General features: G+C 38.6%; 1 protein-coding gene across 2 annotated transcripts in view; it reads right to left on the bottom strand.

The window, feature by feature from the left end:
• Positions 1-462: 462 nt before the first annotated feature.
• Positions 463-27,581, bottom strand: part of fsip1 (fibrous sheath interacting protein 1) — a 30,968-nt gene continuing 3,849 nt past the window's right edge. The window contains exons 8-10 of one of the 2 annotated variants that reach the window (XM_004082597.3): positions 27,059-27,217; positions 11,875-12,027; positions 463-1,323 (exon numbers count right to left, since the gene is read on the bottom strand). In XM_004082597.3, the coding sequence (XP_004082645.1) occupies positions 1,225-1,323; positions 11,875-12,027; positions 27,059-27,217 (411 nt within the window). In that variant the 3' untranslated portion in view covers positions 463-1,224. Of the gene's footprint in view, positions 1,324-10,831; positions 11,678-11,874; positions 12,028-27,058; positions 27,218-27,581 lie in introns of those variants that run through there. The other variant, XM_020713380.2, reaches the window with a different exon arrangement.

Here is a 27,581-nt window from a genome sequence, read left to right as displayed (position 1 = left end):
CACTGCATCTTCCATTCTCGGGATGCATCATGCTAATTGCACACCTTTTATTTGTGAACCAGACAAATAATAAAACACGTGCAACCAAATCGTTACGAATCCTTTCCTTTCCAGTCAGTGTAAAAATGATTGAGTTTGTTCTTTTAGATCATTCCAGCGTCTATGTTTAGATTTCTGTGCAGATAGTGCGGCTCTGGTAGCAGGGCTAATGGTAGGACTTGTTTATCTGGGCGTTCTCAGTTTTTGAGGAATGTGAGGTAATTCCTGTAATTTAGCTCGGGTCACGGTGTGTGGTGGAGGTGGGGAGCAAGGCCAGCACAGCCGTCCAGGTCTGGTGCCAGGATAGCCGAAAGGAAAAGCCCTCGGGCAAGAGTCGTCCAGGTGCTGGATATACAGCCAGGAGCCTCTTGGAATGGTGCCAACAACTTATACCAAATAAAAAAAATTCCTCAAACAAGAACATCTGAAGATTGTTGTCTTTTATTAAAGTAAACCACTCGGTTATATGAAAACAGATTACATCGGCCAGATTTCACAAAGTCTGATCAATCTCTGCCCTTTGAGTAGATCACCTATGAAGGCAAGAATGACTTGAATTCTTGGAGATGAACTGAAGGAACAAACATCTTTATGTAACATGGGATCTCTGACCACACAGCATAGAAGAAAACCAACATGTAAAGCAGAGGCTGGCATTGAGAAATTCACCATTCTCCTACTCAATGACACAAACTGTATGTACTTTAAAAAATATTTAGCTTGTGCCACAGATTACATCAAGCTATGGTTTGGAATTTGGTTGCAAACAAAAAGCGTAGAAAAGGGCATTTTTTGGAAAGGTACATTACATATATTATTCAATTTTAGGTTAATCTTCTTCTTTCTCTTTTGGCTTTTCCCATCAGGGATCGCCACATCGAAACAACTCCTCCTTCGAGGATGAGTCGCATGGTTAACTTAGTAATGTTTTACGCCGGATGACCTTCCTGATGCAACCCTCTCAATGTTGCTGGGCTTGGGACTGGCACAGAAGCAGAGAAGGGAATAGGGAGCAGCCCGGAACTGAACCCTAGTTTCACAAACGGGAGACGCCGCAAACCAGCACAAGCTAAACCGGCTCCCAATTTTAGGTTAATCTATTAAATGAAAAAGGTTTTAATCAAAGTCAAATCACAGAAATGAAACATTTAGAAAAACAGGATATAAAATCTTCTTTGTCAGGGCCTACTGACTAATTTCGTGGCACTTCATCCAATTTTCCGTCAGCTCACATTCGTTCAGCAGCATGAGGAGCTGCTCCTCAGTAAGGCTGGGGGACTCATTCTGCAGGAAAACACAAACACATGTTTTAGTTTGTGTCATTTGTAGACACACAATCACTATAATTATGTTTAATGTCAAACACAGTGTGCTTTTTCATTCAATAAAGTAAGCATCAGTTGAATTCAAACACAACTGCATCAATTCCGACCACTGTAGTATCTTTACAAACCATCCATTTACAAAGTAAAGACATTGTGGCAATTAAAAAATATGAATAATTTAATAAAAGATCAAGCTTTTATGAGTATTCCATTTGTATACTTTAGTTGGAATTAAATAAACATTGAACCACATCTTCCGCTGAGGGGGGTGACAAGAATGAGGGAGCATAACCCCAAGGCAAACCCATAACCTATCAAAGAGATATGCTAGTTTTTTGACTGCTGACCCTGTCCAAATAGATACATCGAATCAAATTCATGAAAGTAAATGGTAAATGGTAAATGGCGTAAACTTGTATAGCGCCTTTCTTCCTACAAGGACAAAGCGCTTTACAGTCACAGACCCATTCACCCAGTCACTCACACATTCACACACTGGTGAAAGTTGTAGTTACACAAAGTTATTTACATTGAAAGAACTTGTGAATCTTCCAGAAAACAAAAATCATAATGGAGGGAATTAAAGAGAGCCTTGCAGAATGCCATTTGTAATTTTGTTAGGATTATGGACCTTATGTTAGCTGTGCAAACACCCCTGAGATATTCCAGCAGAGGTGTAAGAAGCTATGCATACATGGAGCGCCATAACCAAGTGGCTGATATGTGTAGAAGAAGCATCTGTGATGAGTAAGGGCTGGAACTGGAAATCCCAAGATCAAGATGGAAAAGGTAGATGATGATGATGATCAAGCTAAGATCCTGTGGGACCTCAAGAAACAGACAGACAAATTGGTGATGGATAACAGAACAGATATAATAGTGCTGGACAAAAAGAAAAAAAGGAAGGAAGGCCACAGTGATGGATGCAGTGATGGATGCAGGAACATCAACACCAGGATAGGCAAAGCGGCATGGAACATGCAAAGCTGAAGAAATATCAAACTCTGAGAGAAGAGTGGGAAAAAATGTAAAGGGTGAAGGTAACAACAGTCCCTGTGTTAAATGGAATAGTTGGGGCTGCAACCCAGGAACAACATCTCCATCAAGAAGACTGTCCTAGGAACAGTTAAGACTCCCTTCAAGTGGTCTCTTAATTATGGTTATTACATTTTTAGCCAAAACAAAAAAAAACGTGTTTTTTGCTATAAGTGAACCAAAACGTTTTCTGCAGAGGGGCAGGAGTTCATCAAAAACTCGCCTCTGAATTATGGGAGGGACTGTTGGTGTGGAGCAAACCGCCCCCACTTCCCTTCCCCATAGTCCTCTGTTTACACGCTCTTCCACTAGCTTACATCCCCTCACACCCCCAACCTGACATCACCGGTACAACAAAAATGGTGAGCAATGCTGGAGCTGTCCAGTTTTGAGCCAGCTCAGAAAAGGAAAACACATGCCTACGTGGATCTAGTTGGCAACAAGTGCATGCTAGTCCATGATCATACACAAAAACTGTGCATGATCCTGAAGCTCCTAGGCCTTTCAGAGGGTAAATGTTTTTTTTAAATGAAAGTATAAAAAATTACCACTTACCATCGACATTTTCTGAGAGGTAAGACCTGCAAGTAAAGCGCTGGCTCCTTTAACCCTTGTGCTGTCCTAGACACTTTAACATTGGGAGTTGGGTCATACAGACCCACTAGACAGTGCGCTGAACCTTTTTTCTTCAATGATTTGTGAACTTCACTGGTGTCCATGGATTACATGAAATCTTTCCACCTTTATCCACCTTTGTCATGGTAGGAAGAACACGTCAAAGTATGGGTGGGGTCATCTAAGATAGCACAAGGGTTAAAGCTGAAATACAATCAGTTGAGATAGGAAACTCCATAGAGAAATTCTCAAAGTTCAAACTTGTACTGTCTGCCGCATCTTAGATAGTAACAACAAAAAGTTACTTTATATAAATCCCAACATCCTGCCAACTTCCCAGCATCCTATGTAAATATTTTTACAAAATATTTACCGATCTCCAAACTCAGTTTTTGAAAGATCCAAAAAAATGTGCTTCATTAATACATGAGCTGACACAAGATTGGCACTTCATCATAATAAACCACACTGTTGATGTTGCCTCAGAGCTTCTAGTTGGAAGCTGTCTGGGGAAAAAAGTACTTCCAGTTGGATGTTGGAATTGTTTTTCTACAGATCAGCCAGACTCCTCACATGCAATACGCCTGGGACTGCATGTGAGCTCAAGGATGAAAGCCAGCCTTTTTAAACTATGTAGGTCACAAGTAAAATGTTGGTCAAGGCCCTAAAAAAGCTCTTGAATTCTGTCTTGGGGACGATGCACCCTTTTGTTTCTCCTAACTTGGCTGTACAAACCTTCAGTTTTGAACCTTTGCCGCCTGATGTTCTAGGGAGTGAGATGGACAGCTGTGAATGCAGCAATCAATTTGAACCAATAACAGCAACCTTCAGTCACCTTCAGTGACATGAAAATGATGCCAAAAATGTGTTCAGAGGAGCGAAATGTTGAGTCGCTGAGTTTAGTCATCATTGAAATCATCCTGTCAGCACATGTGCTCTTGTTCTGCAGCTGTCATAACAGGCTCACACTATGTCCCTGGCCTCGGAATAAGGATGTTCTGACCTAGTTAATCTATGTGATATCAATCCAAGCATTAAGGGAGTAATAAGGGGTGTGATTTCAATATTATTTGTGGTCAATGGAATTTGTAAATACTTAAGTTGAGTTTCCCATCAGGTAACGTGGAGTTGATAGCGGCCATCCCAACACGGAAAAAAAATCTGCAGCAGAATTAGGTCCTATAGGAAAACCCATTTTTCACCACGGAGAGACTCTTTGCTGAGTAAATATCACACTCATTTGGTTGTTTTCCCCTTGTCCTCACACCCTACTGAGTAACTCCAGGCAAAAAAAAATCACATTCCTATGTCTTCTATGTGAAGCTCTTACATCGATCACCTGTCAAAGACCACCCTCTGAAAAACTCCTGCGGCTCTTCATCAGAAACCAGGCACAGAAAGACATTTGCAGTAAATATGTGGCGGTGCTACTCACAGACATTGTAATCAACCGCCCAGTATTCCAAACATCAGTGTTTTTAGGTGAGTGTGGCAGAGAATTTGGCCTTTTCTGAGGCATCTTATACCTTCTATAAATAAAATTAGTTATTTGAAATTCAATGAAAAACTAATTTATTTCAAAGATCAGTTCAGTGTTGTGTCTGCTGATAAAGTGAATGAGTCAACAGCTGTGTAACACATTTATATAATGAGAATAAATGTAAGATGAACACTTCTTTACAATGAATATTTTAAAAATATTGACATTACCAAAAAAATCGAGTACTTCATCAAAGTAGCTGGGACACTTGAAGTGTTTTTAAGTCTCAAATGTGCAGTCAGGACTGTCCTCTTTTATTTGTTTAGTGGCCTGATTCAGTTGAACAGAAGTGTTTCACAGATGTCTGCAGAAAAAAACCCTGCAGCTTTGCTGGGATACATTTTCCCTTTGTTTGACTCTCTTTTATCATAGAATTAGAGACTGTAAAATGTCAGATCGGCGTTTGCCAACATGAGAAATTCATTAGAGCACATGAACTGCGAAACAAAACTTATGTGCTGGATGGAGACTTAATTTCATTAAAACATGTCACAAAAGCCAAACATACTGGGGATGAGAAACAGTTGTTGTTTTCTTTGGGGGTTTTTCTTCCCTTTTAAAAAAAAAAATAACAGGATTAAAAATTGTATACAGTGTCGAAAGTTTTGTAAATTTTTTGTTGGGTACACTTAATTAAAACAGGATGACAAAAGAAAAATTGTAAATTATTCAAAATTTTTGAAACCCTGATATTAAAATCTGAAATGTTATGTTAATTGAGCCAATAAAACCAACTTCAGACAGTTTTTTTTAGATTTTTAACATTTAAAAATCTATTCATTGGAGTATTAATAGTCAAATTACTATACATATTGAATTAAGAGTGATGTAGCGGGAAAACTCTGTGGACCCACATATTTTTTACAGTAGCCAAAACTGATGCTTATTATGGGAAAGCTGTCAAAACTTCAGACAAAGAGAACTCCAGGGTATTTTTGTTCCAATAACTTCTCAGTAAATGGCTGAAGAAGCATACCTGCGTTAAAGTTTATATACAAAGCAACACCACAAGGAAGTAAATTAAAGAAAGAGAAGATTAAGTTTCGTTTTAGTTGACCTTTGTTAAAACTATCTTGCAGAAAAGTACTACTCCTTGCAGCTTGTGTCTCATGTTAATATAGATTAAAAAAAGAGGAGTCTTGATGTGAATATATTGGCAAAGAAAAAAGGGGATGTTTTGCATTCTCAGTCATCAAGGTTGTTGTGGTCCAAAAAGCCTAGGTTTAATGGTTTAAAGATGTCTATTTTTGGCTCTTAAAGACTCATTCGAAGCGTCTGCTGCTCTGAATGATGGGCTGTTTCAGGCCTACAAACTGTCTGGTCACTCACACTTATGAGTAGTTAAAAGTCACATGTGTCCTCAACTCCTGCAACCACCCTGCGGGTGATTTAAGGTTATTGTCTGCTGTGGTCAAAATCCAAGTCGGTTTGATTACTGAATTCTTCCAAGTGAACGCAGTTGTGAAACTGCTGAGGGAGAGGAGTTGAAGCTGCACTGTGAACGACTAATACCTCAAGGAATCGTCCTTTCTTTGCTTTTTTGTCCTGTCTTTTAAACTTTTTGCGTTAACAGCAGAGTGGATAAAATCCAAAAATCAAGAAACTAGTGCAGTTACCTTGTGTTTATATGTTCTGGATTTTTTTAAATGAAATTAAAGGTAAATGGTGTATACTTATATAGCGCTTTTCTTAAAGGTCCAAAGCACTTTAGGCTTAAGGGGCGATAGTTTAATAATAATAATGGATTGGATTTATCTGCGCTTTTCAAGACACCCAAAGCGCTTACATTATGTCCATTATTCATTCACTCCTCATTCATACTTGGTGATGGTAAGCTACGGTTGTAGCCACAGCTGCCCTGGGGCAGACTGACAGAGGTGTGGCTGCCAGTTCGCGCCTACGGCCCCTCTGACCATCACCGGGATCATTCATACACATTCACACACCAGTGGAGCCACACTGGAGGCAAGGAGGGTGAAGTGTCTTGCCCAAGGACACAATGACATTTTGGCTGGTGGGAGTGGGGATCGAACCGCCAACCCTTCGATCATTGGACGACCCGCTCAACCACCTGAGCCACTGTCGCCCCTTTCAATGTTAAGTCAATGTACATACATGATCAGAGGTTCTGTAACATGTTTTGGACGCAATTTATTTATTTTATTTATTTATTTAACCTTTATTTAACCAGGAAAGTCCCATTGAGATTAAAAACCTCTTTTACAAGGGAGTCCTGGCCAAGAGGCAGCAAAAAGTTACAAACACAGACAACAAATACAATTACAATTTCAATTATAAAAACAGTTACATTCAAAGGAGTTGACCTCAAGTGCTCTCAGTCTGGCTTTAAAATCATTTAAAAAGATAAGTTCAGGGAGCTTCCAGGTTTTTTGCAGTGTGTTCCATGAAGTGGGAGCAGCGTGAGAAAAAGATCTTTTTCCCAGTTTTGTGCGGACAAATGGAACACTGAGCAACAGTTGATCATTTGAACGCAATGAATATGAATCAACATTTCTCCTCGTTAGTAAATCTCCAATGTAGGAGGGAAGCAGTCCAAGCATGGCCTTGCAATGTTTTTAGAGTTCAAATATCTGAACTTTGGCAAAGAAGACGTGTGGCATCAACCAATCAGAAACGGTGTGTCATAGCTACAGAACAATATAGACCCAGATGCTGCAACCCGGAAGAAGACACAGGAGAGAACGGGCGTGAGTAGCGGATGGATTTAATAATCAGGTAAGTATGAATGGCAGCAGACTCAGAGGTGTCCACGACGAGGGAGACGGTTCCTGTAGGCTCGTGGCGTCACTGGTGGATTCGTCTGCAGGATCTGACGAACGGCAGAATCGGTGGAGGCTCGTGAGGAGAATCGGCAGAGGCTTGTGGTGTGACCGGGTGAAGTAGACTAGCTGAGGTTCCAGACCGATGCAGGCTCAGGCGACCACTCGTGGCTATGGATTCCATCAGGGGCAACGAACTGGCGAAGAATACTGGTCCTGGAGCTTCTTATGAAGGCAGGCGGTGAGATGAGGTAAGTGGTCTCAGCTGTGTCACATCAGGAGCCAAGCAGAGAGGGGAGGGAGAGGAGACTGACAGAGGCACCATGACACAGTGATGTGTTGATGATGTGATCGACGGGGGTTCTCCAAAATGAAGGAGAATGATAATTCTGCTCATCAACTTTATAAAAATGTTTCTATTTGCAACAAGACAATAAATAAAAAGGTCATCTAATTCATTCTTGTTTTTAATTTTTTTCCTCCTCAGACTGCTGCGGGATACAAGACGTCAAACTGGGTCACAGAGACAGAAACTTAAGACGCAGCTCCTGCAGTGGATGGTGAACCTCACAGTATTGGGAGACACTGAATGATCTCATGAACCCAGACACGGAGACATGATTACAAATTCCTTTTTAGAGCTTATCAAAAGAAATAACCGCTTTCCGTGTCTTCCGTTCATTGACCATATGTGAGATATACAGATATTCATTCAATGCTGCCATATAGTGATGACACACGTCAAAAGAGAGGCGGCGGACCTAAATTTGTAAATTGTATTCATTGTGAACGCAGTATTATAGTTACAGCCATATTTATGTGTGCACATTCACACATTCACACAATGATGAGTAACTACCACTGAGGTGCGGTGAGGTTGATGGCTGGGGAGACACTGCCTCCGGAGCCTAACCCAGAGTTTCTGCGATCTGTGATCGTGCAACACTCAAATTCAGGGATTTTAACCTCAGAAACTGTGGAAAATGTGTCGAGTAAACTGAAAATGCATCTTTTACATGGATCAGTGGAAAATAATATTTACTTAATGTACTTTTTTCTATTTTATCACGATGACAGGTGAGGCCGAGCCTCACTTGCCTCACCTGACCGCACATCACTGGTAACCACCAGGAGCTAGCTGGGATAAGGTGTCTTGCCCTACGACACTTCAACACAAATGGGATCTTCCGACCGCTCTACAGATTAAAGTTCTTAGTCATTCTTCCGTATCAGTGTCCCCCCAGATGAGGAATCTGATAGAAGCAAACTTTGCAACTGAGCACCACCTGTGCATAGTTCATTGTGTGCTCCTGTCCACTCACATTAATGTTGTTGGACCAGGTCAGTTCTGGATTTTAAAGATCTGACTTAAGACACAACCCTCAGTATCACAGACAAAGAAGCCTAATCTGCTCTGAATAAAGAGGAGCTGCTTTTGTGAATCATCGCAACAAAACTTCATTTGACAGCACAGGAAAGGGCATAAATGACTTCAGCCGTCCTCATGTTTCTGCATGATTTCATAAATTATTGAGTGATGTATCACGTTTTGGAGTAAGGCGTTATGAGGTCACCCACTGATTTGCTGCTGAGAGTTTTGATGCCTTCATCAGGCGAACAGAAAAGGGTGCGTGACTGCATGTGGGATGTAGAAGCCATTCCATGCCCTTAAGGCCTCATTGATTTCACAATATCAGTTTAGAGCCACACGTGAGGCTACACAAAAAAAGATTTGCAGCTGCCGGTTCACTTATACAAAATATAATATCAATAACAGCAGGTACAATTAGTGTAAGCTCCCCTTTGTTCTAGATGGCAATCGCTGTATGAAATGTCAGGGAAGAACCAGAGGGGGTTTCTGAGGAACCTCTCTTTGAACCATCCCTGCCAAGAGATCAAATGCAGGTGAAGTAAAGATGACAAGCTTTGGCAAAAAGCCAGTCAAATGTAAAGAACAAAATACAAAAGGTTATGAAAACAGCAGGGAAAAAGTTTTTCTATGAAACAATTAAACTACTGTAAACTATAAACTACCAGTATGACAGAAGGCTCTTGTGTGCCGTTACAAATAAATCATGATGCTTTTCTATCGATTTTTGTGAAGCTTTCATTTAATCCTAATAATTCCATGTCATCTTTGCGCACGGCAGTTAGAAATGCTAACGCAAAAAGAAGTTTGACTGATGGAGCTGGGGTAATAAGAACAAGACAGCCCTGCAGGAATAGCTTCATCTAAAGTAAAAGTAGGGATTGCCCTTCCCATGAAAAATCCCAAGAGAGAAATGAGGCTGCAGGAAAATCAGCATCAGAGTTTTAGTCAGCAATTATATTCTTTTAAGTTCTCCCTAAATTTTCTCTGCAATTCATCATTGTTGAGGCAGGGACACTGCAATCATTTTGGGGCATTTGTTATTAGATGTCTGTAACATTGACACAAGTGGAGCATGAAGTTCTGCTCTGCCCTCCATCTGCAGCTGGGAGCATGAACGCAGTGTTTCATGTGTGGGCTAACCTGCTACTCTCTGCGGTGAGTGTTGGGACATGGTGAGTTGCCAACTGTAGCACCATAATTCTCCAATAACACCATAAAAATGCATGACTTGTACCGGTAGTCTCCTTTCTGAAAAAGAAGTCCTGTAGAGGTCTAAAAACGTGTTTATTACAGCAACAAACTCAGGCCGGAAGACATGACACAAAAACAGGAAATGTAAGTTTGCTTTAAAAGAAATGGGTATAATTAAAAAATGTTTAAAACCAGAGTGGGACAGTTTAAAGAAAACACCTCTGAAGTGGTGAGAACTAACATCTAGGACCATTTTTTTTATTAAGGAATCTGTGATTTATGAAATGTCACCAAAGTTTAATAATTTAGTCATAATTATTGTACTTTAAATTCCACTCAAATCATCTTTTGATCTATTTTTAAAGTGTACTATGTGCTCTTTTAATGATGGTTATGCCGTTTTTAGCCAAAATCAAAATACTTGTGTCGTTTTCTAGGACCTAGTTTCTGCAGAGCCGCAGGAGTTCACCTCTGAGGCGGGATGGTTAGCACAACTAACCCCTTTCCCCTCCCCATTGCTGAGAGCTCTCTGTTCCCGCTGGCTTACACCTCTCACACTCCCAACCTAACATTACAGGTGCAACTTCAGCAAAACCAGAGCAATCCAGCCCTACAGTTTTGAGCCACATGTCAGCTCGAAAAACGAAGGAAAACAAAGACGTACATGGATCTGGCAAGGAGCAAGGAGTTCGTGGCACGCCCAACGTATTTTCTACGTAATATGATCCTTTTAGAAGTTTTGTTTTATCTGCTCATGATTCATAACAAAGTAAATAAAGAAATACTCAGAAATACAATTTAAGATTAATTTTCCTTATCAGAAAAATTCCAAAAGAACATGTTAAAAACACCAAAACACGATTTTCTTCAAGTGTTTATTTTAGTCTAGTATTGCTTCTTTTCCTCAAACTGGCAAGGAAACTTCTCACACTATAGACACTTGTGTTGCAGAAATGAACAGCAGTGATGTTTGAGTTATGACTCTTTTACATATTAGCTTTATGAGGATACTGAAGCGGGTTAAGAATGCCCTTCCAGACAAATCCTATGCTAATAAATCTTTTCAAACCACACAAAAAAGCCTGCTGGCAGTAAGAATATATACTGTGAGTGTGCTGAAGTCACACAGTTGCTTCAATCTTCAGCTAAAAACTCATCAATGCTGGGACTGCACAACAGCCGCAGCAGCCGAGAGACTGCTAGGTTTGATGTTTTTTTTTTTTCTTTTTTGATCAGCTTAAGAGAACAGCTTTCTCAAAGCTAATAAGCCCCAAATAATGTCCCAGGAATGGTTCCTGAGCATGCTTCCTTTTAAGTCAGGGTGTGGCTAACAGCTGTATACTTTACCACAGTGCTGGTGGGAGACAAAAAACATTTTATTTAAATCTGGCAAGTAGGCAGCATGTAAGTCCTCATCTGTTTCTGAAGGAAAACACAGTTGGAACTGCATTCCACTGAGGCCAGCATGGAAGTGCTTACCCTAAGTCAATTCTATAAATTTATCACCATTGCTTTTGTGTCGTTACATAAAAAATGTAAAGTCATAAATATGGGAGGCAGCAGAAATCAGGATTGGTTTCTGCCTTTGTTCCAGCGACATTCTTGTTTTGGGTCTTTAGCTACAGGCTTTAGAGAAGAAGTCCTCTGGTTGTAACTCTGCAGACTCTCCTAAAATCAGACAGGGCTTCTCCAGAACATTGGAGGGTGGACATTGAGTCAAGGAGAAATTTAAAGCAGGGGAAATAAACCTATCAGTGATGACCTTCAACCCTCTTGTAAACTGCGGAGGAGGAGAAAGATGGAGAAGGGGAAAATGACTCCACAGAGAGATGAAGCTCTTTATGTCGCTTCATCTTTCTGGTTTGAGAGTTACCAAGAACAAATCCAGTTTTACAACAATTATCTGTATAGTTATAAAGTTTGAATGTCATTTCATGCTTCCTTATGGACGAGTGCATAAAGCTGCTTTATACTCACAGTCATTTGTTGGCTGCGGTCCAAGGTCTCCAGCTGCTGTTCAATCTCTAGGAGCCGCCTCTTCTGCTCTCTCCTCTCCTTTATATCCTGCAGGACCTTTTCTCCGGGCTGCCGGTCTCCATCCCACTTCCAGCCAGCCTTGGAGCTGTTGGCCTGACACAATACACTTGATTGGTTCTCACAGGAAAGGCCTCATTTCACATGGGTGCACTTTCAAAGCAGCGTTTAGCTCATGGCTGTGTCTTTGAAACATTTAAATTAGGATAAAACAAGATCAGCTCACTACAATTAATTTTTTTATGTACAGTTTTCCATTTCTTTAAAACTCAACTTGGATGTTGTTGTTTTTTAAACTGAACCTTTCTCATTTAATTTGAACAGAGAGCCCAGAGTAAAACCAGATGCACTCTTCCTGAGAAATAAACTCAGCTAAAGTTAACCTACTTACAAGTAACTGAAACAAAACCAAAAAAAATAATTTATAGCCGAATCTGGAATTAGGTCAGTAGGTGTGATAAAGTTCTGTATATGTAACTGAGAAGTTTGTCTTTTTGAATGACAAAAAAAAAAGGTATTTTTTTCTTGGAACTTGGTAGAGTTAAATCTGATTAAAATGTTTTAGATTTGAAGATGGAAGCCAGTAAAATCAATATCTGTTTGGATTCAACTCTGACAAAAATTCTTTCATTTATAACTTAATAGCTTTTTCTGGAAACGTTTTTGGAGCCCTTACAGAATGTGACCTCTGAGCCAGAGCCTCTGAGAGTCCTGGTAACATTCGAGTACAACCATCTTCCTTTCATTTGCTGTCGAGCAAGAAAAGAATTAAGAGAGATTCAACAAACATGGACTCCAGCTATTGCATATGGGTTAACCCAAACCATGAATAGGACTGCCTTAATTTCCTAATGGCATACATTTAACAAGGAACTGCACTAGGCTGTTGCTGTGGATTTGTTTTTTTTTTCTTAATTTCCTTTATATATCTCCTCCATCAATGAAATTTTTTTGCAAAACATGTTAAAGACACCAAAAACATGATTTTGGAATGGGCCTTTAAGCTGTTTTTGGCGGGATTCAATTGCAAACTATGAACAGAATCATCAGCTGCAGTTACATGGACAAAAGTAATCGGAATAAATGCTTGATCAGATCAAAAATGTGTCATGTTAACATACCGTTCGGAATTCTCTATCCCGATCAGACTAATTCGGATTCAAATTTCCTTCCGATCAAGATAGGTGGGTTGTGCCGATTGTTGGTCCGATCGTGGTGCATGTAAATAATTTGTTCCAATTGTGGGTCATTACTGCTCTGCCTTTTACATCATGCATAGATGGTGTGCTGCTCCAGAGAAGGTTTTGGAGCGCAAACAGGACCAGAGCAAAGAACAATCTGCATGGATTTTAATTACTAAATGTTGTTGGCATGTATTAACCTAATCCTAAGCCTTCTTCCGGGTCCGTGCGGCAAAAAATAAAGCACTGGCCGCACATACATAGAAAATTATAAGTGAAGAGGCAATTAATAATAATAATAACAATAATAAAAGCATGTTTAAAAGATCATCTCACTCTATGCTGGAGTTTTGTTTGTTTACAACGGAACTCGCTATTTCTTCTTCCACGCTTCTTTCCGGTAATTCTGCGCACGTCAAAATGATTTATTCCAGTTCAATGTGAGGCATATGTAATCATTTGTTAAAATGAGATAACGTTTTTCCGGGTCAATGTACACAGTTCAATTCTAATCCGATCTTTTATCCGGTCAAAGACATGCACATGTAACCACAGCTATAGTTTGGACAAAACATGGGAAGTTGATCATTGATGTTGGAAGAGTTGCTGCAGATTTGAAGATGCTTCCATTTTCTTGCAAATATGCCCACTTTTAGCTCCAAAGATCCCAAGAACAAAAGCACTAAATGCAATAAATAAAAAACCACACCCTTAAAACTTAAGAGTCATGGGTGATGACATGGTAGTTACACCCATCTTTTATGTACAGTATCAAACTGGATGTTTTGATAAAACTGAAGTCACAATAAAGGAACGTTTCTAATTAGTGCTGAATATAATAAAAAGGATGATCAGCTTTAATTCTATGATTATATAAAGGAAAAACTTTTGTGAATGAGAATCAAGGTCATGTGGTCCCCCAAAACTCCAAACAGGAGCTGTCGACATATTTAATTATTTCACCAGAAAAATTTCCCAAATATTACATGAATTTATGACACGTCTACAGAAACTAAAAAAACAAAATGGTACTAAATGATTCATCATCTAAAATACAGAGCTTCTAAACCAGTTATGACATTTTTATGGTAGCGAGTAATCCGAGTTAAGGCAGGAGAGATCATTAAAATATGCAGAGGACTAGACATTTTTAACTTTACTAAAAATCAGACCATGCAACCCAGCTCAGCTCATGTTACATTTACACCAACCGACTGTCAAATCCATCTATAAATCTTGGCAAAAACAAAAATCCCTGCAAAATCTCATGTGTGTGGCCTCACCTAACAGGGGCCTCCATCTGCCTACACTAAAATAATGACAGCTTCTCTTTGAGGCTTCTTTAAAGTGGTTGTCTCAAAAGCCTTTTGGTTTAGACTTACTCATCCCAGACTACAAAAGTCAGAGATCAGACTGCTGTCATGCATCAAAAAAACACCCCTTTTTCAACCGGGAAAAATAAAAATTAAAGTGTAGTTTTACAACCAACCTCGCACCGCTAAATGTGTGTTTAAAAAACGCCTTCAATCTTTGGAAGAAAGGGTTTATTTCATTTTGAAACGACAACTGCTCCATTTTTTATAAACTACTGGCTGAAAACTTTAAAGTGTCTGCAAGGTTTAACAATAAACAAAAGTGCCACTGACCATTCTGATGGACTAAACTAACACCTTCCAAATCAAGCTAAGTGCAAAGGGAAAGCCCACAGTCTTTGCAAAGAGCAAATTTATCTAAACTTATAAAATACATTGTTTTTTCTTTTATTACCTTAGCCCAAAACAATTAAGCAATGACTGTACCAGTCGGTTAAGAGTAAGCATTCACATCCTAAAGATATAGTTCTAAAATGCCGTTTAGAATAATTCTACAATATTATTAACATTGAAAATATAATTTAAAATTTAGTGATATATTATAAGTGACCGTTGCATTCAAAACCTTTTGAGTCTGTCATAAATTGCTTGTTTTGGGGGCAAAAACTGAACAATGATGCAATACCTATTTTGCATTGAAATTGACATGTTTTTTGTTTGTACTATTAAAATATAATAAAGGACTTTTCTACAGCTAAAAACAAATGATGTTTTTTTTCCCAAACGTCTAAAAGACATCCAACGCCAGAATGATTAAAGACAAAACCCCAGCTGGTGTTTTTACATCACCTAATATATTTCAGGAAGAATTCCCAGCTGGTCCATGATCACACTCAAGAAACGTTGGTTTATTTCTTACATTTGACAAATAGAAACATATCCACACCCAAAATGATTACAGTCAATTTTACAATTCCAAACGTCTTCACTTTACTTCTGCTTTTGTTAGAGCAGAAGCACAAGAAGTCAATGGCAGACCTAGAACATTTTACATGGGGGCGGGGTATTGTTTTGTTATTAATGTTAAAACTGCAATTCTTTAACTGAGGTGCTATTACTACTGCTTAAAGAAGCTTGTATTGGTGGTTTCTTCATTTAGTTTAACAATGATCCTAATACTGACTCAAAAATTAGTTTGGGGCAAAGCTTTTTCCCGTAGGGGTAGCTGCCTCCCCTTGTCCCCTTGTAGCTCTGCCCCTGCAAGACGTCCACTCCAAGCTGTGTGATGTCTGCCTGATTTTATCGGCCAGAAGATGTCAAACATTCAGACTCAGTTTATATATATTTACAGCATTTGTGTACACATACATGTATGTTAACATGTGAGGGGTGTAACCCAATCTCATGAGAGCATGTGGAAGAGCTAACTTCAAATAACTTATTTTTCAATTAAAAAAAAAAAGTTTTCTATATCATATTTTCTTATCTTGACAACATGCATAATAAACATAACTTTTTGTTATATGTTGCTCCTACAGCAGAATAGTTCAGAAAGTATTTGTCAATAATAAGAAAATTATTAATAATTCTTATTTATTTTTACAAATTACCTCAAATTTATGCAATTAAAATGAAAAATCTATAGGTCTAATTTAAATGGAGCTTAATGGACTAGCTGGGACACACTGCTTTTGTTCTAGTGCTTGTGAGGATGTAGCAAAGACTTTCCCCTCAGGGAAACACAATGAATACCGTGATGCTTTCAATGCACAAACTTCATGAGGCGCTTGACTACACATCTTTATCTGAACTTCTTTTCTTCAGAATGTACTATAAGTTTCAGTCAGAGGATTATTTTTAGGCCAAGTAACTCTTAAACTGACAGGTTCAAGTTTATCTGAACATCAGCAGAGCGCTACTAATTGGCTCTGTGGAGAATCTGACATGCTGATGCAGATCTCAGCAATCATCTGGGACACAGGATCACAAGGAGGCCACGAAGCCCTGGATTTTGTTCCACTGAGGTTCTGAAAAAACAAGTCAAACATAATTTGTGTCATAGATGAAAGTGTGTCGGTCCGTTGATGAAGTATCAAATGAGCGTTTGGAAATGTGACGGTGCATAACTGTTATAAACAAAAATCAAACAGCGGTCGCACCCAGCCTCTTGTTTATGCACCGCTCGACTATAGGCTGCAAAGTCGTGGAAATAATGCGGGTACAGAAAATGGACATGTGGATTTTATAGTAAATATTTGCTGGTCTGGGCATCTGTCCTCCAGTCTGTAGGGATCTAAGTGATGGACGCAAAGTATGAGAAGCATTTAAAAAAAAATCTCACTCAACAGCAATTGGAAAGATTTTGTTGCGATCTGAGTAAAAAGAACATTTTCTTAGAACTCAATTCAAAGAAAAGTCATATTGACTGAGAACGTTTTTGATCTCTGTTTAATTTAATTTGGCCAGATGTTAGATTCATCAATTATGCTTTGCAGCCTGTGGCGTACAGGTAACATTTAAATTCTATGAAAGAAATGAGTGTGAACTGAAAGCAGGAAATGAAATTTTGAAAACAAACGTCACACCGATAATGACAATCCACAATTAAGCCCCTCAGTGAGTCAGCTGACCTGAAGATGAATGTCAACCTCAACACAACAAATAATGAATTCCAAAAGCAGGAAAACTATTCGCTGAATGCAAAGCAGCAGCATCATTATTCAGTTTGGCAAGAAGAGCTCAACATGGTGTGGTGAGTTGTGGCACACACTCAGAGAGAAAAAAAGGGTTTCTTTTTAAAACAACTATGGGTCACTTCAATGTAAACGTTGTCAAATCTTAACTGTGACTGCAACAGTATACTTTGAAATGGTAATTCACGTCCAATTTTTTGCACTAAAATACAAAAAAAAGAATTATTATAGTGTCCTGCATCAAGAGGTGATGCAGTTTTACATTGGGGATCACATCTTAGGTCAAAAACAAAGCAAAGCATGTCTTAAATACTAAATTATGAGACTCAGTGCACTAATAAAGTACACTTAGCCATTTATTCGTGTGTTGTCAGAATTCTGCTTTTAATTTGATATATGGTTTACAAAGCCTCTGAAAGTTTTTAAAAAAGTATTTAAAAATATATTTTAAATAATCCTCAAAGAAAAAGTTGTTGGTAAAATAACTAAAGTATCACAAAAATATATACAACTTTTTTAGAAAACTACTAAAAGCGTGGAATGAATTCAAGAAAAACTCAAAATGATAAAGAATTTTTAGATTATGCTTTTTACTTACAACAATCATATCAAAGTAATTTGTTGTGTTTTTAGCAGTTAACAATTTGTGTGAAACATAAAATAAAGAATATTAAATTATATCTCTTTGCCTACTTTTAATAGTTTATAATAATAATAATGGTTCTAATTTGCTCAGTTCTGCTCTTCAAATGTAGCCAAACCCACCCTCATATATTCTAAATAAAAGACACAAGAGTAACATGCTTTTGAGTGTTTTTTCTATCAAAGATCAATGCATCTTTTGGCAGCAAGGAATGTTTCATATTCTGAACAGGCCCATGGACGTTCTCTGCTTCTGTTGTCAATAATTTTCCAAAAGGTTCAACATGAGGCCAGAAGAAAACAATGACGTTCTGAGACAGCTGGAGAACGCTGGTCACTCAAAACATTCACAAACCATGAAAAACTTACCTAAGAGTTCATTCAAGGGATTGTCAACATTTGTAAAAACCTCTACTGCTCTCTTCAAACAATGTAGAATATGAAATTGTTCATGTTGCAATTGTAGAGAAGCTGTATGTCACAAAGATCAAATACACAGATTGAAGTTTTGTAAATGTCATGTCAATGAAACAAAAAATGCACAACCAAGCCCAAATTGCTGCACAAAGTTTAAAGACTTCTCTAGACTGTTAGAGCAACACAGACAACTCAAATTAAATCTTACTTTAGAGGAAAAAAGTATATTTTTGCACAGTGGTTAGGGGAGGTCCAGCCAGGACAGAAACCTAGGAGAAGACTTGTTGAAAAGCTTCTGGTGGCAAAACCTTCATTCCCGAGGCTCAGCCGCACTCAGCTCAAATGAGACATATCGGATGGCCTTCCACTGGGCTGACTGCCTGCAGGATGGAAGCAGAAAGCAGCTGTCTTGCTAACAAATGGGAATTTAAGGTTTTGGCCAATTAGAAAAAAACAGTCCAGTCGTTAGTCAAACGACAGACAGACAATGTGGGTTTGACTGTATGTTAGATCTGGAGTGAATGACCCCTCCCCCCCTGTGTTCCAAACAGGAAGTACCTGCTGGCTCTAAGATGCCAAAATCCCACAGACTTCTAATGAGAAATAAACAGCCATTACTTAGTAATTCTATTCATGATCTGATCCTTTTTTTTAACCTGTTATTGATAATTCTATTTTCATCACGATATTTTTTTCTTTATTGCAACTTACTCAAGTTAAAAAATGACCAATCAGATGCTTCAATGAAAGCAAGTGGTTCCCGCTGTCCCCCACCTCGAAATTTCAAAACATATGATTGACAGATTCCCTTGGGTCTCTTTCAGTGATAAGGGTGTAGACTTCCAACAAGCTCACAACCGATTAGCGAGTTGTTGCCATAAAAACGATGACTCAAATTGACTCAGACCAATCTGTATTAATAAAATTAGTAGTAGTAATAGTAGTAGTAGTAGTAGTAGTAGTAATAGTAGTAGTAATATTATAAAAACAAGGAACATTTATGAATGCCCTCTACAAGTTAGGAACAGGACATCTTCAGACCTAGTTGATACAGATGAGGTAGTTAGCCCTTTTGGTTAGGGTGCCACCTTTCAGGAGAGAGATTACAGGCACGTCAAACCAGGAAGAGGTTCTGTGGCATATCCTGGACACTGAACAGTGAATATCTCTCAGCTGGTCTGATAACACATTGGTGTTTTCCCTTAAAAAGTGGCTTGAAAAGGAGAAGTATTTATGACTTTGCTTCAATTGGTGCCTTATAGTCCCAAACCTGGTTTGTGGAAGTTAATAGATTTTAGTTTGTTTGTGGGTGTTTTTCTGAACTTGGGGTGAACCTGCTTGGACACCCACTTTCTGGAAAATATGGTTTAGAAAAGTTGTAACTGTTTCCCACTTGTGTAAAATCTTTGTGACTAATGATAAACTATATTGTTTAGATGAGATCTCTTGATCTTTTCCAGACAGATGGTCTTCAACAGCTGCTTCCTCTGAGAACACTGTTTACCAATAAGCTGATACAGGTCCAAATGGAAGGATCCATTCCAATCTCCTATCCACTTGTATTTATCTGTTTTTATTGAGAAAGTCTGTCTGCAGATCATTTATTTGGGTGCACGTGATTTACTGCACCTGGCTGCTAATGACCCTCCTAATTCCTAAAAGAGAATGTCAGTTTTTCTGCAAACAAAACAGCTTTGGGGTCATGTTGGAGAACTGTGAGGAAAACAAAGCTAGAAGTGATTATTCCAAAACTGTTTAGACTTTATTTGCCAGTAGATGTAAATGCTTTGTTCCTGTGTTTACAGGCATAATGTTTTGTGGCAACACAATGTGAATGATGTCATGAAAAACAAGCCAATTTACATGCCAAGTATGCCGTGGTGTGGGTTCCTTTATCTTTCTGACCTCTTTTCTGTTGCTCTCACTCTGCGTTTCTCCAAATATGAACTATAGCAGGAGTTCTGGCTGTGCCACGTGGACCCAGGCTACCTGCCAAGGCCTGTCCGCATGCCTTGCCACAAGCACTCCCTATGCGAGTACAGAAGCAAGCTGCTCAGAAGCTAACTCCCCTTCTCTCTGTGCTTCCTAAGTCCTGCAGGTGGACATTTTTCAAGCTGTGTTCATGCATCAGATTCTTAGACGGTTGCTACAGCACAGCTGTATATCTACTACTGTATAAACCATCGGACAACTTTTAAACACAAAATGATGCAAACAAAAACATAGTCTGACACCATGATTCATTTTCTTTAAAGTTCTAGTGCATTTGTTGAATGTTTCATATGTGACGTCTGTTTGTATCCAAAACTTTTTTTTCCACCTAGAGATCCTGATATTGCTTCAACTCAGTGATTGTGAACATTCCTGAAGTGTTAGAAGATTTATCTGTGGGTCATCTGGACTTTATATATGCAGGTTTTTTTCTGAACTGATGGTGGTCTGGAGCAATCACTAATGCATAAATCAAAACCTCCTGGTGTGTCCTGGATTCAGAAAAACTTACTAAATGCGAAACCGGTATATGGTATCTATCCCGCCTGCATGTTCTCGGAAAATCTATGATCCATAAAGCAACCAAATATCTCTAAATGTCTGTAGATAGTAGAGGAATTGCTTGCTTTTGAGTTACACAGACACAAAGAAATGTGAGCAAAAAAGATCTTGAACAAAAAAAGGCCATTGACAATATTTATCAAAAACATCTGGATTTGGAAAGAAATTGGCATCCTTTTGAACTTTCTGTCCCAAATGACATATGCTCTTCTTTAAAAAGGACAAATTTTAACTTTTTTTGTTTTGTTTCAAACCTTTGTCAAAGTTTCAACAGAGAAAATCAAAACAGAAGTTGGAAAACGAGCACCTGATGTTGACCCCTTTTTTTCATTCTAGTAAAATAAGTTTAACATTTGACAAATACTAAATGTCAAGTGAATGCTTCTTTGCATCCTTGATTGGCAAATCAGTGTTTTTTCATTTTCTAAAATCTCAAAAATCATAAAGAGGTTGATCACCGAATAATTACTTTATGCATATATTAAATACCCTTCAGTTTTAAGGGGCTAAAAAACAAACAATGTAACACGTTCCAATCTGTCAAACTAGTTTGGTCCATTCCACTGAGTAAAAAATTTGCCCTGGTCTACTAAAGAAAATAAAACTCCTTAGGAGTAACGTTGGAAAACTGGTCGCAAAACAAAACTAGAACTTTGTATTATAAGCTGTTTAGACTTGATGTCATGATAAATATGAGGGTTTAGTTTTTTATTTTCATTTTGTGCCTGTGCTCATACCTTCATTAACTATATTTTGTCAAACTTTATTATACTATTTATCAAAGGTATTCTCAAGAAAATTGACCAATTTCTTCCAACACGAGAAAAATGAATTCCTCAGGTAGCAGAAACTCAAGAACGTGTTTGTTGCCACTATGAGACGCAGGTCAGGGACATATGCTACGTCAAAGCATTAACATCTGTTGATGTTAGAAGAAAGTTTTAGCTGTTTGCTTATAAAAAGATATTTTATTTAGAATCATCTTTTATGTCCTATTTTGAAGTTGATGCATTTGTACAGGACACGGCCAGTCTGGAGGTACTGTAACTTCTACGAGATGTTGCAAGAGAGTTACTTGAGACACCCCCACAAGATACAAAGACACAAGGTACTCAAGGCGGACATCACACACCCCTATGCCTTGCCACCAAGAAGCTTTGACTTCATATTGAGTGATGGATTGGCCCACTTTTGGGTCCCCAGTTTCTGTTTCCTCAGTGGATGGGAAGAAGACTTTGGTTTCCCAGAATGTCTTACAACTCAACTGATAGTCCTCTTCTATAGCCTCCCTGAACTCCTCCCAGACTGAAGTTTTTGCTTCTGCAGCACTTGTGCTGCATGCTGCTTGGACCCCACAACTAGCCAGCGGCCTCAGGGGTCCCGCAAGTCAGCCAGGCTTGATTGGACTACATTTTGTACTTGATAGTATCTCTTTCATCTGGCAACCACCACCGTGCCGACATGCAACAGAGACCTTAAGAGAGCTTGAACAATTGCGTTGACAGAGGTGAATAAAACTGTCCACTCTGACTTATTGCTTACAGTCCCACTTGCTACCTTTTTCAGATTGAAGACCCAATGACAATGGCTTCAGTCAGACTCTTACAATTAGTTTGCCCCTCCGAAAGCAACAGTTATTCACCACCAGGTGATTACTGTCTGAAAGCTCCTCACCACTCTTCACCTGAGTGTCCAAGACACATGACCAAAGGCACAACTTTTCAGGTATCGCTGTCAATGCCCATGTGAGCAGTAAAGTCCCCCAGTAGAACAATGAAGTCCCTGGTCAGACCACTTTCCAGTATCCCTCCTTAAAAGCCTGGTACTCTGTACTGCTGTTGGGGTCGTAAACTGAAGCCATGACCATTTAGTTCACCAGGCTGGGTTTAAGAGCCAAAACTAAGGGTGGAGTCAAATCCAACTATCTCTAGCCTGTACAATTCAGCCTCCCATTGAAGCTCAGGCTTTTTTACTAGTGGTAGATGGTCTGCCCTGCCCTGAGACATAGAGGGTGTGTGTTCAAATCCACTGTAGGGTCATACCAAAGACTTTTCACACGGCTGGTTCCCTCCTGGGTGTGTTTGCCAAGAGGAGCCTGTGTTTGAGCCTATTAGATACGCTTCCACATTAGGATAAGCTAATTGAATTGGCTTGGGTGTCTCTTTTGTTTTGACTCGGGACCTTTAACTGGAAAGGTTTCCCTGGCATGTTCCACCAAGAGGTGGCCTTTGGGAAAGACACAGGAAGGGACTGTGTCTCTTGGCTGACCTGTGGGGGCTGTTTTCCTCAATAGATGGATGCTTGGATAAAAAATAGTCAGATTTTGTTCATGCAAACCAAAGACATTAATATGCCTCCAAGCTAACCCAGTTGTTGTAAATAAGGCATTTCTAACAACACAACATACCAAGTCTCAAGGGAATTATAGGGTGGGGTGCCCAATGTTTTTTTTCATTTAAGCTGTGAGAAAACAGCAATTGCAACACTCTGCAGAGCTATCATGAAACTAGTAATGCCAAGATTACATTACTTCTCCGATTAGGATTATTACTCTAAGAATTACACAATTTTAGTGAAAAAGAAAACATTGTAAACTGTACTTTATGACTATAAAAATGTCAAAAACTTAAATGTTGAGAATGGGACAATTTAGCACTTCATTAAAAATCTAACCTGAATGTGATGGCAGCAGCAAAGCAAAAAGATAAATAGACACCAAATGTTAAAAACGTGTGTGGCCACAAAGCATGGCTTCAGCACATTCTAGATGCCTGCAGTCCAGATCTCACCAAACATAAAAAAATAAAAACATTTGAAACATTTTGAACTTTAAAACGTGACAAAGAAAAACCAAGAATATTAGGAAGCTTGAATCCCGATCAAACAAAAATAAGATGGGATTCATTTCCCAAAAGTCCTGCAACTTGTCAGTTCTGAAACAGGCCGTAGTCAAAAGACAAAGGAATGCTACACAAAGGTTAATGTTGTCCATTTCTTTTTCTTATTGTGATGCTTCTATTCTATCATGATAAGCCTGTAGCTTTCACTGAAAGAACATTTATTAAATGAACATGTTTTTTCCTACATTTCTCTGTTGTAGTTCTACTTTTATTTTAAATAGCATCAAAGTCTTTCTATACAAAGGCAAATTATTAAAAGCCCAACAACAATCACTGTAAGCCTATTATTTGATTAGTTTGTTTTTTCGTCTAACATTTATGGATTATGGGTTTAAGATGATCTCTAAAATGTCAACAGTAAGGAATTAGCAGAAGGACTGCCTGCAGCTTCAACGTGTCTTCCAGGTTTTCCAGAACATTTGCTTTTTACTAATGCTGTTTAAATTACAAATCTAAATCACTTTAAAACCAAACTTAAACACTAAACAATCATTAAAGTTCATTATCTAACATGAACTCTGAAACTCAGTTCACTTTGCTGCTGCTCAGACACAGAGTGAACACAGACAGACTATTCAGCATACCAAATATAATGAAAGTCATAAGTCTACTTTAAAATTGCCCCAAAATGAGCAGTAATTGACAATTTTAGGGGGTTTATTCGGCTTCAAGAGTTCAATTTAAAGCCTAACAATTAAACAAAAGATGATTTTTTTTTCCAGTGAGCAGAAAAATCTTTAAAAGATGTTACAAATAAAAGAAATGCATCATCACAGTTTTAATATCAGATAAGAATTGTGTTTGTTTCTCAAAAAACCTGTGTAAGTTTGGCTTTTATGTCTGTACACTTGCCCATTTCAAACTAGGGTTTCAGAATGACAAAACGTTTCCATGGATCAAATTATACAACCAAGCCAAATAAATAAGCTTTACAAACTGACCACTGACCACATTGTGCTGGTCAAAAGGTTGTTCTGAGCCTGAGTCTCTCCACTCTCCATTGATGTAGTTTTATTTACGGGTGCTAATCAGCAACCACATGATGTGACTTCATAGTCTTGAATACAAGACAAATACAAAAAAAAGCACAACAAAACATTGCAGTTACTATGCAAATACAGGGAAAAACATTAAGGCCAGCCATTTATGAAAGAAATGGAGGCAACAGAGACTGAAAACCATAACTTAGTTATTTCGTTTTTATTAAAGCTACACTCAAAAAACCACATTTAAAAGAAACATCTTCCCCCTAATTGTGGAGCACATGCATGGATATGTCATCGACACCAGGGAGCTCATGACAGAATTCTGTCAGCTCACTTCAAGCTGTGGGTGGTGCAGTAATTACCACACTGAGGTGCAGTAGGAGGTGTGTGCTGTACATTAATTGCCTCATGCCAGCAGATGTTTTCGATGACGAAGAGGCTTATTTTTTGCTGAGGTTTGAGAAACAAGAGAGATTCGAAAATGAAAAAAAAGAAATGCTTTCAGAGTCACAATATCAACAATGTCCACTGAAAATGAGTTGAAGTCTGAAGAATTTTTTTTTTTAAACTGGCCTGCTGTGTCTTTCTCCCTTTTTCTGTTATGACTCTAACTTTGATGTTTTCAACTCTTAGACAGTTTTTTTCAACAAAAACGGCTGTTTCTTTCATGCAGTTGCATTGGTAGAATGCATTAAACACACAGATGCAAAAAAACAGAAACACTTTAAAATCTTACACAAAAATCCCGCTCTGATCATCTTTTGATCTCTTTAAAAAAGCGTTCCAAGTGGTCTCTTAATGATGATTATGCCATTACTATAGGCTAAAACAACATAGCCTCCGCAGAGTGGCAGGAATTCATTAGAAATTTGTGGGTGGGACTGTTGAGGGGGAGTAAGCCCGCCCCCAACTTCTTGTCACCCATCAAATAAAATAAAACCTGCAGCATTTTTCGTCTGCTTCTGATTTGAATAAATAAATACTAAAAAATGCACGTTTGAGCTTAATTATCTATATATATGTCTTCCGTGATGAGAAAAAAATGCCACAAGAACATGTATAAAACTCCAAAAACACGATTTTCAAAGGCTGATTTTTGCTAACTGATGTCTTTTTGTGTCACGTGTGTCTTGAATCCTCGTAATGTTTTCTGTTTTTCTCTACGGGGATTTCAACCACCAAACTGTTGTCTGTGGTCTCATGATAGAACATCCAAATGAAAAAGGAAAGAGAAATGTTCCTGTTTTCCGAAGTCAGCACTTTTCCTGTCCCTCCTTCAAGTCTGTTATTAAGCCTGTGATGAAAGAACCGACTCCCTTTGTGACAGAGTCCTGAGTGGTGCCAATTTTGGGCAGGTTTATACCTTCTCTCTGGCTTAAGATATTTGCTTGAAACAAAAATGTAAATGTAAAAACACAAATAAACAGAGAGTTTGGCTATTTCTTTAAAAGTGAAGTGAATAACTCCCTCCATCAAGCAAACCTCTTTTCTGGCTGTCCCAGAAGAAGGATGTGTTTCAATATAGAAAAGAAGACTGAAACCAGACAGTTTAAATATGATTTGTTATTAATGGGAAAAACTCCTTTTAAGGAAGTAAAAAAAAAAGTTTGGATTTTTTTTGTGTCTGTTTATTCGAGGTTGGAATGTGCGAGCAAACCAGTGCGTTCCTCGATTTGCTGTCCAAGTGGTTCCAGTTATGAACCTAAACGACTACCAAGAAGAAAGGTAACTGTAAAACAAAAACAGATTGCTTTTTATGATCTCCCAAAGGATTTACAGCTCCTGACCTGAAATGAATGATGGCTCTGAAAGAGATTTACTGTGAAGACAGTCTTTTTTTTAACAAGAATTACAACAGGTGTGGGATCATCCACTTTCTAATTTGATCAAATACGGAACACTTAAATGTGGAATGCATTTCATTTTATGTAAGAAGCTTTCAAAGTTATGTAACCGTTAAAAAAAAACAGATTTATTTTACTAGTAGCAAGAAACCAATGTTTAAGAGGGAATCATTGTAGTCCAAAAACAATTTTTAAGATGGTGGCAATTTAAGAAAAAAATGACTTTAGAAATGACAATAGCATTCAAAATTGTTGCTCATGGTTAAATACTGGCCTTGGTCACCAAAATAGTTTTGAATGACTGTGAACAGTTAAGAAGTCTTGCCATTTTTCCCAACTTAACAAACTTTTGCTTTTTGAGCTAAACGACTTGCCATACATATTTACATCTGTATGGCTGCAATTTGTCACAAATGCATTTGTGATGCACCAAGAACCTGAATCAAACTACCTGTAGTTGGTATTTTGTCTGTGTGTGTGCGTGTGTGGGGGTGGGTGCGTGTGTGTGTGTGTGTGTGTGTGTGCGTGTGCGTGTGAGGGGGGTGCCTGAATGACTTTAAACCCATTGCTCAGACAGAAATCATCAATACATCCATACCTGGGACATGCTCAGGTCTGAAGAAGAGCTTTTCAGGGAGTGAAACTCCTCAGCAGGAAGAAGACTGTGGACTTTGAAGTCAATGTCAAGCAGCTTTTCCAGATCAGAGGGCTCTGGGGTGTAACCCTGGTCTGTCAGGAGTGACACAGAACTCATGGCCTGTTGGAAGAAAAGCATCAGCAGGGTGAGTCATGGTCCACTGAGCTTAAGGCTGCTATTCTCAGTAGCGGTTTGAACACGGGGCACATATACTCTTTTTGCTCATTGCTCTGCACTATTGTCTTAAACTTAAGGATGAGGAATCGAATAAGCTTTAAAATGAGTTGAACTCTTTTTTAATAAACTGTATAAAAATCTTGAAGGGATTTAACCCTGTAGATATGCAGACATCTGGAGAAAAGATTGTATGTACAGTAATGTAGTGAATGTAATTCATATTTTCCTTATCTGTTTGACCTTCTTAATTATTTTTCTATAACTCTTTTAACTATATTTGTCAGTTTCCCTCAGCTTGGCAAAGATA

The sequence above is a fragment of the Oryzias latipes genome, chromosome 22, assembly GCF_002234675.1.
Source record: "Oryzias latipes chromosome 22, ASM223467v1".
Lineage (NCBI taxonomy): Eukaryota > Metazoa > Chordata > Actinopteri > Beloniformes > Adrianichthyidae > Oryzias > Oryzias latipes.
Note: the sequence above shows the minus strand (reverse complement) of the source record. Positions and strands in the feature narration are given on the sequence as shown.